We start from the raw sequence: 16,108 nt of genomic DNA, 5'->3' as shown, positions 1-16,108 counted from the left end.
ACTTTGCATAAAGTATAGTTAAAACATGCTTTTGTAAGATGTTTCAGAGCATGGCGCTCTTTCAATCCTCAACTGCCAAACATGTAACTGTGTGCGTGCGTGTGGATGTGCATGTCATAGCCAGTTTGGGGAGGGGGCTGGGAAACAGAAACAGAAATCTAAGTATATGAAGCAAAATTAAAATGTTAAAACAATGTAATAAAAATGAATGAATGAATACTACAAGCGTGCTCAAGCATCACACTGCTTTCACGCTCGTTATCTATCACTAGAATCAGGTTTACATAAGAGGAATGGGATAGTACGTTTTCTGGATGCCTGATTTCTCTGCCTGAAAGAATGCTAGCCATCAGTAGCGTGTGGTCAGTGGACTAAGCTAGTCCCCTAACTGTTCCCCTGGCACCTGCTTCCCAAAGCCCAGGAAGCAAAACATTGTATACTGTCACACAGTGTTGACCTGTTGCCAACACCACATGACAGACGCAGTGTATATTATCAAATACCACAAAGAAAAGCAAGTAGATTGGGCATGTCTCAGTACATTTTTTTATTTATTTAATTTTTATACTAGATAAAAACACCAAAATACATAACCCAGTAACAAACAAAAACAATACCTCTCCGGTTTAAAAGGCCATAGATTTTAGTCAAAAGCCTGGGAGAAGAGGAATGTTTTGCCTGGTGCCTAAAGATATGTAACAAAGGCGAGCCTGCCTGAGAAAAGCATTCCAATGGAACCAGAAGCACCCCTAAGCTGTTCAGAGGGAGTTTAACCCCATCAAGAGTAGGCCACCTCCCATCCACCCAGTCTGACCATCCACGAATAGTGCCTCAGTCTTATCTAGACTGAGCCTCAGTTTGTTGGCTCTCATCTCGTCCATCATCTCGTCTAGCAAATCTACTGCTACCCCTGCCGATGTAAAGGAGAACCAGAGCTGTGTGTCATCAACATATTGCTGACCATGTACTCCAAAACTCCAGATTACCCCACTTAGTGGTTTTATGTAAATGTTAAACAGCATGGGGGTAAAATCAAACCCTGAGAAATCCCACACTGAAGGCCCAATGGGGCTGAACAGCACTTCCCAATCATCACCCTCTGGAAATGACTGTCCAAGTAGGGCCAGAACAACTGCCAAGCAGTTTCACCCACCCCTAACTCGGACAGCAACTCTAGAAGGATACCATGGTTGATGGTATGAAAGCTGTTGAGAGGTCAAGGAGAATTAAGAGGGACACATCTCTCTCTCAACAGAGGTCATCCTACTAGGCAATCAAAGCACTTTCTGTGCTAAAATGGGGCCTAAACCCCAACGGAAATGGATCTAGAAAATCAGTTTCCTTCAAGAGCGCCTGGATCTGGTCTGCAACCACTTGCTCAAGAACCATGTCCAGGAACTGGCCACTGGCCAGTAATTACTTAGATTTTCCAAACTCAGGGAGGATTTTAGTACATGAGAACCCACCCTAAATGCTGCAAAAGGCCTGCGACACATTGTTTATGCAGCCTCTGAACCAGGACTGTAAGTAACCATGGCAACCAGCTCAATTCTGAAGTGCACAGCAGATAAGTCAGGTGAGAAGCATTCACTGAAGTAGGTGCAGACAAATATTAATATTAATACATCAGTCATTGACTAACATGAATGAAATTCCAGGAGATGGAAAAAACACTACAAGCCAGATTTAAAGTAGGCCACAAAATGAGTTTACACACACTTGGGTGCCATTAACATCTAGCCATACAGCCTATGTTGATACACTATTAAACCTGTGAAGACGCAACACTTGAAAGGAAAATGTTCATTTCACAGTAACACATGAAGCCTTTACCTGAAAGCCTCTTTAGCTTCAATGAAATCTGCTCTCAAGATATGCTTAGCAACACAACATTTGTAATGCCAAAATGCCTTGGGCTTAGTTTGCTATAAGTAGCAGCATGCAAGACATTATTTTGAGTTTGGGGGAATAGTAGGCGGAATTGCTGGCTCCCCTTCTCATTCATGGAATAGATGCCTGGTGAGGTGATAGCCCAGGTAATGGGCCATTAAGGAGGGGCTATGCATGAGAAGACAAATGGGAAGGGGCCCCTCATTCAACTCATGGGTAGCTAGAAGAACAAAGGCAGAGTTGAGAGCTGAGTAATGTGCACTAGAAGCTGGGGGGGGGGAGCTGCAGGCTGGGAAGTCAGAGAAAGCCAGAGGGATGTATGATTTCTGCTTGAATCCAAGGCTGGGGCTTTGGGACAACAAGATCCTCTTGGGCTGTTGATGTTGTGAGCCCCTCCATCATAGGTTAAGGTTGTATATATGTGAAAATAAACCATATATACTAAAGACACTACAGTCTCCACTACCTTATATCACATTCTGGAGGAAAACAGAACCCTGGGTAACTGCCTGGAATCCCTTTTGAATGTTGCACTGCTTAAATCTTGGGGTGGCGAGCAACAATATATAACTCACCTCTTTCTATAAGAGTTGGTATCCTGCATCTTGTTGGAGAATAACTTTAGTGTACATGTTCCCCAAAAGAGTGCATTTGCATGTTTAGATTTCTTAATTAATGTCTGTATTATCACATTTTTGAGGTTCCGATTCATTACATACCAAATACTGAAGATGAAACAGCAATACACACTGCAGAATATTTGTTCTCCGTTAAATTGTTTTAATCATTATTTGATGATATATTGTAATTTCTATAAATCGCTTTAGGACTTCTGCTGGCTAAATTATACCATGAGGACAACTAAATTGTGCAGTGAGGAGGATTCCCATCCCTGGAGAGTACAGGAATGTAATCCCCAAGTTTTCCTCTTCTCTACTCTTATGCACACAGAAATAGCAACAACTACAAAATATTAATACAAACATATGAAGTAGCAAGAGCATATTATTCTGTGTTTTCCAAGTTGATTTATAGAAGAATTCAATAAACTGGTTTACTCTCATCACCTCATTATTATGTACTGTGAAATAATATGTTTAGTATTTTACCCTCCTAGTGACCCATTTTTTTATGTTATGTTTTAAGATGTATTTTTATATATATATAAAAGGAGGAGGAGCCTGATGAGACTAACTATGCATAGTATATGTATGTTTTCTACCCTAGTACAAGATGGGCCTTGCTTAAATAAAGATAAGCCACCAAGGTTTAATTTCCCCAAACCTGGACTGTAACCCCAATTGGCAGGTGAAGGGTCATCATGAAGAGAAGGGAAGGGGGGAGAAGAGAAGAGAAGAGAAGAGAAGAGAAGAGAAGAGAAGAGAAGAGAAGAGAAGAGAAGAGAAGAGAAGAGAAGAGAAGAGAAGAGTGGAATGAGTGGATTGCTGCCTAGGGCAAGTATTCTGAATTTCTGAAGAAGATTATGTGTTATGAAGGAGCTTTCCCAACATGGAGAATATACAATATAGTATAATTTTATTAGAGACTGATCAAGCCTGAAATACTCCTCTCATCTAAGGAACAACTGCAGCCATTCATTTATACTGTTTGCATAGCCTCATTCTTGCATGCCATGCTCCGAATGCCAGAGGAGGAAATACATGCTTTAAACTCAATCCAATATTAATTATGGGTTAAGTAGCTTTGACAGCCACTTCCAAGTCTGAAGAATGCTGTCAACTCGGAGAACCTTGCTACTTGAAGTAGACCTACACCTAGTTCAGCAGATTTTACAGATTTCAATCTAACAGCAGCATTGAGGAATTTGTTCAGTATGAAGTGCCACTTAAGGACTGGTTGCAGGTGATTGACAGTTTTCACTCAAATAGTTGTTCACTTGATTTTTAACATGGCAGACACCAATTCCAGATGTTGCATACGTAACCACAGCTTTACTGTTGGAGCCACCCTCAAATGTTGTATGAACAGGGAAATAAAGGCTTATCTAATCATGATCTTGCCACAGCATGTGTATTAAGATGTCATCTTGAAAACTTTCATCTGTTTAGCACAGGCATAGGCAAACTCCGGCCCTCCAGATGTTTGGGAATACAACTCCCATCATCCCTAGCTAACAGTATCTGTTCATTTCAGATTCTGTGGTAACCAGGTATGGACAACAATTTTTTTACCCTTACTAGCCCATACAACAATTACTGTCATTCCTTTATACTGCTTCCCTTGTCCTTACATTACTTATGAGGAAGCAGACAGGAAATAATTCCTGAAACTGGGAGGAGTATCCACTTCTGAGGGGGCTTTAAGTTTGTTGGCTTAGTTAACCCCTTCCCTGCATTGCCAACTGAAAACAGCTCAGTACAATACTTATTGCATAAAGTACAGTACACAAAAATAATGGATAAAGAATATTCATATGCTTTTTACAATAATCACTTTTCTATCATATACTTTTGAATTAGACAGCTGCCTCCTTGTTTATCTTACATGAATGGTCACAAAAAGCATTGCCCTCCAAGCACAAGACGTTGAATGACAGAATCTGTAGTATCCAGTCAAATTCATGAGTCTTTTGGATTCTGAATGTAGGTGTAAGCAAAGCCTACACATCTGCACAAATGGCAATTTGTCTGCTATTGATTCAGAATATGCTATTCAGAATCACTTCAGTTTCTGCAACTAAACTCTTTTCATGTATTGAAACAGTGCACCAAAAAACATTCTTTTCTTACTGGCAAGAGGGTGCAAGGAGCACCCTCCAATTACTCCAATTTTGGCACAGACTCCAAAAATATGTTGTAGTGGGTGAAGCCAGGGGCGGAGAAAGGGGGATGCAGTGGAGGTGGCCCGCCCCAGGTGTCACCACTCAGGGGGTGACTAAATGCCAGGCGGCACTCAATGCAGGGCCTGCAGCGCGCCCAAGCCACGCGTCTCTCCTGGGAGTGACATTGTAGCTTGGGCGTCCGCAGGCTCCGTGGTCCCCCAAACGGTCCGCTCACCACCTCCCCTTCAACTGTAGGGTGGCTGAGTGGGAGGAGGCAGGCAGACTCCTCGGAGGCCCCACGGAGCGTCCTGCCTAGGCTCGCCCCACCCTGTGGGTGGTTGGCCCCACCCATTTGTGCAAGGCACACGTGCCACCCCAGGCACCCAATCAGCTTGCTCCGCCGCTGGGTGAAGCACCTGCCCAACAAAACCAGGTATGGAAAACCTTTGACCCTCCAGATATTGCTGAACTCCCAATCCCATCATCCCAGGCAATTAGTCATGCTTGCTGGAGCTGATGGGAGTTGTATTTCAGCAACACCTGGAGAGCCAAACATTCCCAACACCTGAACAAAACATTTCCCTAGCCATTTCAGTATCATGTCTTTAAATCAAGGGCCTCTCCCCACCTGTTTTATTACATGTGTATCCTGCAACATCTTCTCGACACAATAACAGAATTAGTGCTGGATTTATCCTGCTTTAGCTTGTTCAGCAATACTTCCACAGTGCAACCATATTGCTGCTGTTCAGAGGGGCTAGAGTGCAACAAAAGCAGCCCTAAAATAAAGTAAACATTTGTGGTATAAAGAGGTGTGCTATTTTTCTGGAAGAAGAGGTGCAGGGACTCACCATAAAGGCCTCCCTTGTTCTCTTATAATGGCAATGGCGCTCACCTGAGAGGTGCCAGAACTGAGTTCCAGCAAGTTGTGGCTGAAAAAAGCCCTGATAAAGTGAGATAGGATCTCAGTGGGAAGTTACAGAATATGCACTGATTGGAAATGAAGCAGTGTGACCATCCCAACACCTTTGCATGTGCAAATAGCATTGGGAGCAGGACTGCGTGTAATAACTGCAGTAGCACTGTAAACACAAATCAACATGAATGTCCAATAAACAGGATATATGGAGGGGCCCCAAGGCACTATACTTCAACCTTGTGTTCTAACAAGGTTAGATTCAAAGTAAAGCACTTTTATATCCCAGGAGCTTATCAAGCATGTGCTCAACTTCGACTGGAAATTGGGTTTACAATATTTCTGCAAGTTAATTGTCATCAACACAGATATACAATTTGTGAGAGCACTATGTGAAATACAGTAATGAAATATCCAGCAGAAACTAATCATGTTATTACATGCTCCCCAATTTCTGGGTGGTAAGAAGTTTCAGGAGTGCAGTGCTTACTCAAGTTTGATTCTACTGTGGAATGAGGCCAGCAGTGTTTTGTAATATTTTTGCTTATATACAAATAAATGGGATAAAAACGCTCTACCACATGTTCCAATGTTCAGCGCCACATCACGGACAACCAGCACCTCAAAACGCTTCCAAAGCCAACTCAGCTCCCATTTGCCTTCCTCCCAAACCGCCATGTCTTCACATATATAGTACAACACCCCCAGGCAAAGGAGGAAGACAGGCAGGATTCTCTTCTCCAAATACAGTAGTCTCTGGCTATTTTCTTAGTCACTGCTAAGGCCAGCTATTGACAGCCATCAGCTAATCTCCTGAACAAAGGGAAAGAAGTGGGCAATTTTGCTAGAACTATCAACAAATTCTAGGCTCTGGAGTTGGAAGGAATCCCAAAGCTAAACCAAATCCCCCCATCACGTCAGTGTGAAATTTAGGGCATACACAACTGAACAGCAGTCAACACAGTTGGGTTTTGTTTTTTTTACTCCTGTGAATACGCCTTCCAAACTTTCATGCTTCAAGAGACACACTTACCTGTCTCAACCCCAAAAGATGATGTCCTTGTCAGTTTTGCCCTTCTCCCCATGGCTTTTCCCCTTTATCTAAAAGCATTATTTGCACTATCATCTGGTGTCCAACTTTTTTCCTTTTTAAAATTAAGCCACAAGACTGTTCAACAGAGAGAGGTAGGAGGATCCTTTGTGATATCCTAGCTGCTCAGCCAGTCAGCACACTGCACAGGTGAGTGGGGTTGGACTGCTGAGCAATCCCCAGTCAGCCAGGAAGCTCACTAGGTAACCTTGGTTCTAGTTACAGGTAGGTAGCCGTGTTGGTCTGACGTAGTCAAATCAAAACAAAAAAATTCCTTCCAGCAGAACCTTAAAGACCAACTAGGTTTTTTTATTTTGGTATGCAGGCTGAACAACATAGTTATCCAGTAGTGGCTTCAATATTCCACTTTTATTAGCTACAATATGAACACTCTCATTGTATATTAATCCCACCTCAAAATGCTAGACAATGATGAATGTATGAAGTATAGATTGCTTTTTTCTATCAAGCCAATCCATTTTGAGTCCCTGGAAGAAACAGGCTGATATGTATTCTGATTTGACTCTGTTCAAAACACACACACACACACACACACACACACACACACACACACACACTATTGTGTTTGAGACTTGGCTTAAAAATGAACCTCATCAAGTTTCAAAATTCTTTTGATCAGACGGGGGGCTGTTTTCCACATATACACGCTGAACTGAACATTTTCCTTTTCCTGTAGTAATTAATTTGCATTCTTACTGTAGTAACTAGCCATCCTGAAATCACTTCCTTCTGTTATACCATATCCATTACTTTAAAAAAAGAAAAGACAAGGGTTCCCTGAATAATGATTTATTTATGTTCTAAATATAGATCATAATCTCACTCACATCAGGTTTCAAGATTTTTAAAGTAATAGGCACCATAAAGAATGCTTTTAAAATCTTTACCCAACAGTTTCCAGATATGATCCATTCTCTGAAGAGTCAAGTCAGAAAATATTTATAGCTTTAAACATCACTTTGTTTGCAAGCTTTATTGCAAACTACTTTGTCGTAAACTAAACCTATTAAAAGTGCAGCTTCTAGGAGTTGTGTTGCGTGAGTGATCCACAGACCCACTACAATCTATTAAGAGGAATGACCTGTACTTAAGATTCTGGAGGGCAAAGTTAGCCAGTCACAACATTAGTCATCAACCTTGCTTTGCAATGCATTTATCTTGTCTAAGTCACGGTTTCTCAAATTCGGCCAGATGAGGCCACCAGGAACAATTGATGCAGCATCTAGGAAACTGGTTTAACGTGGCCAAAAGTGGTTTCTATGAGATACTAGCTGTTGTCTGCATCTTGGGTCTTGGGACCAGAAGGAGTGCTTTGCCTCTGGTTTAGAGCCCTTCTGAAAAGTCCATCCAGGTGTGCTCCCTGAATTGACAAAGTGATTTGGGGATGTGGGTCCCTCCTGATGTTGGGGGGTAGTTCCTCAAGGGATGCATGCTTAGAGGGTACAAACTCCCGAGACCTGTGGGGGATGGGAAGTCTCATGTTTCACTGCTCCTGATCTGCAGAGCTCAGACTTGGTCATGATGCTGGGACCTGGGTTGTCCTCCAGTGCCACTGGACTAATGATTGGGCTGGCCCTTCATTGTTGAGGCCTAGGTTGCTGTTCTAAGTTGGAGTCCACAAATCTGCCACTGATCCAGCCAGCAACTCCGCATCGGAGCAAAGGCTACTGCTTTAGGCAAGGGTTATGACAAGCTATAGAACTGTGTGAACTTGGCTTCTTGTTGAGCACTGGTCTGCATCTCTATGCTGTTGAAGTTGCTAGAAAGAAAGTCAAGAGATCCCTCAAAAACATATGCAAGTGAAGCTTAATATGCAGAGCCATAGCACAGGGTCTTAAACTATCGTTACCATGTGGGCTCAGATCCTTGCACAAGAGCCCTTATCCTTCTCTCATCCACACGCAAGGCTTCCCCCAAATGTAGACACTGCATAATGTCAAGCCAGTTTACTACATCACCCTGGCATCTTTGGTACCAAAAAAAGTCTTAATGGTACTGGGGATTTTAATACAATTTTCCAGCACTGAATAATGTTTTCCTTTTTTTGTGGAAGTGTCCAGTTCCACAAAAAAGGTACCGTAGCTCAATTGAGGCTTATTTGGACTTAGTTACCAATGAAAACTTAGCCATCTGAATCCACCACCACCACATCTGCCCTTGAAGTCAGCTAGAAGGAGAGGTGGCATACCAGTGAGGCTTATCTAAAACAAGTCCAAAAGCATTTGAGGTCAATAGAGGTATTCAAGTACCAAAATAACACCACAAGTATTTTGATGTGTGTAGATAAGGCAGACCATACAACAGGCCATCATAGAATGGTCCACCTGATAAAGCCTTCACATTGTTATAAACCAGCTACCATGGCTATGACCTGTAAGCTTAACATTTAGTTGTGCCTAACCTGGGACAAATAGGGACACAGAAGGCGCTGTTGTCTAAACCACTGAGCCTAGGGCTTGCTAATCGGAAGGTCAGCGGTTTGAGCTCCCATGGCTTAGTCCCAGCTCCTGCCAACCTAGCAGTTCAAAAGCACCTCAAAGTGCAAGTAGATAAATAGGTACAGCTCCAGTGGAAGGTAAACGGCGTTTCCGTGCGCTGCTCTGGTTTCGCCAGAAGCAGCTTAGTCATGCTAGCCACATGACCCGGAAAAACTGTCTGCGGACAAACGTTGGCTCCCTCGGCCAGTAAAACGAGATGAGCGCCGCAACACAGAGTCGTTTGCGACTGGACGCAACTGTCTGGGGTCCTTTACCTTTTTAACCTGGGACAAAGTGAATAAGTCCTACACCAGAATGCTCACCCATTCACCCATTCTCCTATGTACAATTCTCATGATCTGTGGGTGCCAGTGCCTGTGTGGAGCTGGGCTGGGCCAAACCTATTCCAGCATTGCAAGCCTGGGGCTGATCAGATTCTTTTAATAAATAAATAAATATATTTTTATTTTTCCAAGTACGTATACTTCTTCTAACAATATATCTTTAACAATTTTTCATATTTCCACCCTCCTCCCCTGGACTTTCCTCATATTCCCATTTTGTTTTATTTCCATATTGTTCACCCTGCGTGTTTCCCCAAAAATTTTCCAATACATATAGTCTTATTTTTTTGTTGTATACAGTTGTGATTGTTTACTCAAACCCTGCCAATGAGTATTTCTTTATGTTGCCTCGGGGCTGATCAGAATCTAGCAAATGTATAGTATTCACTTTTGATCCAAGAAATCAAAGCGCAACCTTTATAATAAGAGGACTAGTCAAGCTGATCTTACAAGTATCAACAAGGTTTTTCTAGCATACTTTTCTAGCCTCAACATCCTTTGAGGCTGCAAATATTCACATGTGTGTTATTGCCAGTCCTTCTGACAACAAGCAGCATATGAACTTTTGCAGCTCTAAATTCAGATTAAAGAACTTGCTTATTTAAGCACCATCATGTTAAAATGCACAACTTTAATGCTACCTTTCTTGCTGAAAATATTATCTGGAATAGAATAGGACAGGTTTTTACAATCTTCTCATCCCCCATGAGAATGCCAAGAAGAAGAAATCAGAACAAGTTTCTGGCTTGAGCATTTAATCACCACAATCTGTTTGAGAATTCACTTTCCTGCAGGCATAAGAACTTGCAGCTTCATTAACCATTTATTTTACAATAATTATACCTAACACATGTATGAATCCAAAGTCATTTCCTGTCTCTGAAATTAATTATGCTTGTGCCCTAATTATATATTTATATTTTACTTTTCTTATTATAACCTGAATGGTCAGTACAATTACCACTTGCCTTGATGCACCTAAAGGGGCTAAACAAAATTTCAAAAAAAAAACCACGATCAAATGAGGAATGAGCAACATTCAATGTCTCTCCCGAGAGCCACAGAGTCTTTAGTGGAAGATGGGGCAGGAGGACATGAATTCTCCCACTTGAGCTTTCCACATCATTGAGGAGGGAATGGCTGGCTGGCACCTTGAACAGAAGCACTCAAGTTAGAAGGCAAGAACACAGCGACATTTCACGTTCGCATCTTGCAAACTTCAGGTGATTCATTGACCAGTCTTGCAAAAGCACTTAACACCATACCTAACTCAACCATAGCTATACAGTGGTACCTCAACTTATGAATGTTTCAAGTTACGAACAGAGTTCCGTCCGCCATTTTGGATGCGGTTTAGATAGGATTTTTTCGACTTCGAATTTTTAAAATTTTCCCCCCCATTGGCTTCGACTTACAAATTTTCCGACTTACGAAGGTCCGTTCGGAACGGATTAAATTCATACGTTGAGGTACCACTGTATAGAATAATGTCCCTGACAAGTTGTGCATGTGTTGCACTATGCAGCTCCAGCTAATTAGACAAAACCATCAGAACAAGATCTAAATTGGCACAATTTACTGACAAAGCTTCTTCCAGCTACGACAGTACACTTCACTTAAAACAATGGAAGATGTATATTCTACATTTAGAAATTTTCCTTCAACATGTGCTGCAAGAAACTCTAATGAAGCCTGCCCTCGGGTTCTTAATTCTTTACTAGCTTTCAGTTAGGCTAGATGCCCAGTAAGCCATTAAAACATAAAACAGAGGAGAATGCATCCCAAATGCTTTTTCTGGCCTATTTCTAGATGCTATAGAAATAGCTACCTGTGGAGTGCCATAATGGAGGACCATCATTGGTTACTGGACACAATGACTATGTTCTGCCTCCGCTGTTAGAGGCAGCTTGCCTCTGAATGCCAGTTGCTGGGGGATCACAAGTAGGGAAAGCAATATCGCCCTCAGGTGCTGCCTGCAGGCTTCTGTGAGAACATGATACTGGATTGTTGGGTCTTCACCCTGATACAAGGCTCTTCTGCTAAATTCATTCACATGTTAAGCAGTCTAATTCTGAACCTCCCCCAATGTCTTACCCTTCTTCCATTCAATGACTGCTCTCTCCAGCCAAGTTCACGTCATGTACTGGAGTTAAACAGGCAGGGAAGTGCCTGAAACTATTGTGAGGCAAAGTGTAAAGAGTTCAAGTCTCTTTCCTAGCATACTTCTTTTTGTGACAAAAGTAGACCTTTATCCATTAATATGCTGACTGTGTGAACAATCGACTACCTCCACTTTGGCCCTCAGTGAGACAAAAAAGGGGAGGTCTTTAAGTGTGTGTACATGGAGCATTGCAGCAGGGTGATATGCTGCTACAAAACACTAGCATGTCAGTGAGTTGACTAAGCTACCACCCTTTGCCCTAACTTAGTTTTCTGTTTCCACAGGATTTTTGTATGGAGTTACATTCAATGAGCTCTCACCTTGAGTTTGAAATACTTCAGAGATTCAGGTCTGCCACCTCAATGACAACTAGACTTCCAAGGTCATCACTAGAACTAGATATGGGAGGTCGGTAAATAGCCCATTTCTTAAATTGTTAAAAGCGGCAACAACTGAATAGCACACAAATTTGGGAGGGGAAAAGAAAGAGAATTGAATCTGGACCATGGGGCTCGGGGTGGGATGAGGAAAGGAGTTTTGACCTTTTTGCCCCACCTTGGCACCATTAATCCCAATTACTATCAACCACAAGCTTCTTTGTTTCATAGGACAATATTACAGGTATGATACCTGTGTCCCCCTTGACAAGGTATTGGGAAAATAGCAGCTCGAGAGTGGGGGATCGTTTTCATTGGGAAAATAGTGCAGAGTTGCAAGTCTCCATTTCCCAAACAACCAAGGTTTTGATCTAAATCATAACCCCCCTTCCCAGCTGCTATTTATAGTAATAGTAATAATTATTTATTATTTGTACCCTGCCTATCTAACTGGGTTGCCCCAGCCACTCTGGGTGGCTTCCAGCATATATAAAGACATAGTAAAACATTAAACCTTAAAAAGCTTCCCTATATAGGGCTGCCTTCAGTTGTCTCCTGAAGGTAATATAGTTACTCATTTAATTCTTTAAGCAATTTATAGTTGCAAATAACACAAACACTCTTTCCCCAATTTGCTATTTCAACAGAAGCTAACTTTCATAGCAAAGTCAAAAGAACGCAAGTCCAAAATCAATTCAATCCTGCTAGAAATCAATCATTCATTCTTCCAATCAAATAAAAATTGTGCAAGATACTATTTGCTAACCTGATGAGCACTTGGCTTCCTTAGGGACAACTCATCATCCCAGAAGGAAAGCAGATTCTTGCTTTCCCCATTATACATACTGAACTGTCACTCACTGTTCTTTCACCAGGAAAATTCCCAACATGTAAGTAAGGGAATACGCAACATTCTTATTTAACATGTCCAAGCACAAGCCTTGACACATTCCACCAAACTCCAACATGAAACAGTCTCTGTAGGAGAAAAGAACTGCCAACTACGTTGAAATAAACCCCCAAAGGCACTGATCTATTCCCCCCCCCTCTGGCACTAAGTTGACTACAGACAAGATTAAGGCAGGTAGACAACGCTCACGATTTAAAAATATATCTGATCACTCCACCCCACCTCCCAAGCTCCTCTCCTTACAGAAACATCTACGTAGTAACATATGATCTCTAGATAGTATGCAAGCCTAACAGAAGCACTCACTGGTTGCATTGTGTCCTCCCCATTTTACGCATTAACCGAAAGCGGAGAGCCCACTTAGCCTAACAAATTAAGGTTGGCCTCAGATATTAAAACAGTTTCCATCTCTTTGCACTTTAAACCTGCGATCCGAGATTACACTGAGAGGTTAGCAAGCCGACAGCTCCGCGTACACTAATGAATATTATTACCAACAGTACGTGGTATGGCAGTCAGGTGGGGTTTAGAGCCAAGAAAAAGCAGCAAATAAACCATTCATAGAGGTGGGTGCGCTCCTCCTCGTTGCTGGCTGAGGATTTAAGCTAAGCCGCTGTAGGCAGAAGCGAGGAGGGTAATGAGCATCACATGATCCCGAGGAGAAGCGCCGCATGCAGGAACCCCCAGAACCCCCACTCAGCACATCTATGGCAAAATATACACGGATTTGTTTTAAGGGGCAACAACGTGCCCTTTTATTTGGTTTTGGGAAGTGGAATCTTGCAAAGCTTCTTTTTTCTTTCTCTCTTTCTCTCACACACATACACACCCTTAAGAGGGCGAAGCTGAAGGAGAGACAGAACACGGGAATGTCATTTAGAGGTGGCTTCATTCAGATTCTCTCTCACACACACACACAAACACACACTCCCGGCGTTTCCCTCAGCCAGGAGCTCTTCACACTCCGGTGCAATTTATAAAACGACCGTGATGAAAAGGAATCCCCAATATGCAAATGAGAGGATTAAAAATGGCATGCAGGTTAATTATTTTTTTATTTTAAAAAATTGCGCTCAAACCACGAAAGCGGTTTTGTAGAAGGCGCTGGAGAGGCAGCGAGTTGCTCAGCCTCTCTGCTCGCCAGGATGCCGCTTCCTGAGGCAGGGAGGGAGGGCAGATTTAAAGTACCGGTACTTGTGGCTCCTACTTTCTGGGCAATCTCCGGCCAACCGGGAGCCGCTGAGGGCTGTGGGGTGTGTCGGGGGGCCTCGACAGGGTGCCCTTCCCTTCTGCCTTTCGAATCCGGGCCCCGATCTCCCCGAAGGCTCCCTCCCTCCTGGGATCAGTTCCCCAGCCAGGAGCGGGGCAGGAGTACCTCGCAGCCGTAGAGCTGTCCGAGCTGCTCCACTATCCACTCCTCCAGCACGAGCCGTTTCCGCAGCTCCTTGCGATCGTATTTGACCGTCACTTTGCCCTGCTGGTGGCGCCGCTGCTGCTGCTGCTGCTGAACTTGCACCACCGCCGCCGACGGGGCCACCGACTCTTCCCGGGACGAGCCGCCGCCGCTCTGGAAGAAAACGCGGTTCCCTCCGCCTCCTCCGGTGGTGGCGGGCCCCGGCTCGCTGCCCCCGGTCGCCACCGACATGGTCAGCTTCAGCCCCTGCTTCGCGGGGAGACCCGATCCTCCGGGGGTCTCGGGCTGGCAAGGGGCTCTTGCTACGGCTGCCCACCGAAGTGCTCTATGCCCGCTACGCCGCCGTGCGAGAGCGCGCTGCCAGCCCTGCCTGCACCTGCAGCTCACAGCCTCTCATCGCGCTGCTCTCGCCGCCGGTTCAGCCTTGGAAGGAGGGGCGGCCTGGAAACGGGGCGGGGAGCGCGCCTTAAAGGCGCAACTCGCCGCCCGCCTGACGTCAGGCAGGTTCCCGCCCCCCTCAAGCTCTTCTTGGGGTCACCAGCGTTCCCCCCTGCCACTGCTCTTGTGCCTTTAACTAAGCATTAAGGCTACCACTTTGGGATACGATTCGTGACTGCATGGTGGCTAGGCTGGAAGCTTTGCCCAAGGTTCACCTGCTGAATTTCCTCCCACCTGTTTATTATTATTATGAATAATACCCTGCCCATCTGGCTGAGTTTCTCCAGCCACTCTGGGCAGCTCCCAACAGAATATTAAAAACAAGATAAAAACATCAACCATTAAAAACTTCCCTAAACAGGGCTGCCTTCAAATGTCTTCTAAAAGTCAGAGAGTTGTTTAGTTGTTCATGCAGGTGGGTCCTTCTCAAAGAGACCCTGTTCCTTTAAAATACTGACACCCAGAGGGTTTTCAAGTAAACAGGGGTAGGATGAGACTGAATTACATGGGAGAATTATACTGGGAAAACAAAAGCAGTGATGACACAAGCTACATCTGATGGAACTTCCATCAAGATGTAGCGCTTAAGGATACCAGAACGCCCTGCAGCGCTAAATCTAGGAAGGCTCATATGTGGATAGCCACCACCAGTCACTATAGGGAACCACTGAAATAACACTAGTCGTATACTGGAATATGGCATCGGGCAATTGGCTGGTCCTGCACACGCAATAAAGCCCATACCCTCCCCCCAAAGGAAACCAGGGAATTGTAGTTTGCTGGGAATTGCAGCTCTGTGACCTCTCACTACAGTTTCCAGGATTGCGGGGGGGGGGGGTGTACTTTAAATGTCTGGTGTGTACACAGCCACTATTGCTGGGAGCACAGGAATTTAAATGCACTCTCCTCCATGCCCTCCTTTTCCCTACAGTTAATCACCCCATAAAATACCCTCCTGCTTCTATTAGGCAGGAGGGTATTTTAAGAAGCCTTGCTAGCACCAGGATCCCAGCTTAGGAGATTTTGTTAAGAAAGAGGCATGCCTAGCATGCCATAAAACACAATACAGTACAGTGGTACCTCGGTTTAAGTACACAATTGGTTCCGTAAGTCTTTACTTAACCTGAAGCGTACTTAACCTGAAGCGAACTTTCCCATTGAAAGTAATGTAAAATGGATTCATCCGTTCCAGACGGTCTGTAGTAGAGTACTTAAACTGAAAGTACTCAAACCAAAGCGTACTTAAACCGAGGTATGACTGTAGTAATGTAACATGCTGGCTGGCCTG

The 16,108-nt window shown here is 43.8% G+C and overlaps 1 protein-coding gene across 1 annotated transcript in view; it reads right to left on the bottom strand.

Annotated features, from left to right (window-relative positions):
• Nucleotides 1-14,785, bottom strand: part of PPP1R14C (protein phosphatase 1 regulatory inhibitor subunit 14C) — a 42,528-nt gene extending 27,743 nt beyond the window's left edge. The window contains exon 1 of the mRNA XM_035108767.2: nucleotides 14,344-14,785. Within this exon, the coding sequence (XP_034964658.2) occupies nucleotides 14,344-14,613 (270 nt within the window). The 5' untranslated portion in view covers nucleotides 14,614-14,785. The remainder of the gene's footprint in view (nucleotides 1-14,343) is intronic.
• Between the last annotated feature and the right edge of the window lie 1,323 nt (nucleotides 14,786-16,108).

This window comes from Zootoca vivipara, chromosome 3 (assembly GCF_963506605.1).
Source record: "Zootoca vivipara chromosome 3, rZooViv1.1, whole genome shotgun sequence".
Lineage (NCBI taxonomy): Eukaryota > Metazoa > Chordata > Lepidosauria > Squamata > Lacertidae > Zootoca > Zootoca vivipara.
Note: the sequence above shows the minus strand (reverse complement) of the source record. Positions and strands in the feature narration are given on the sequence as shown.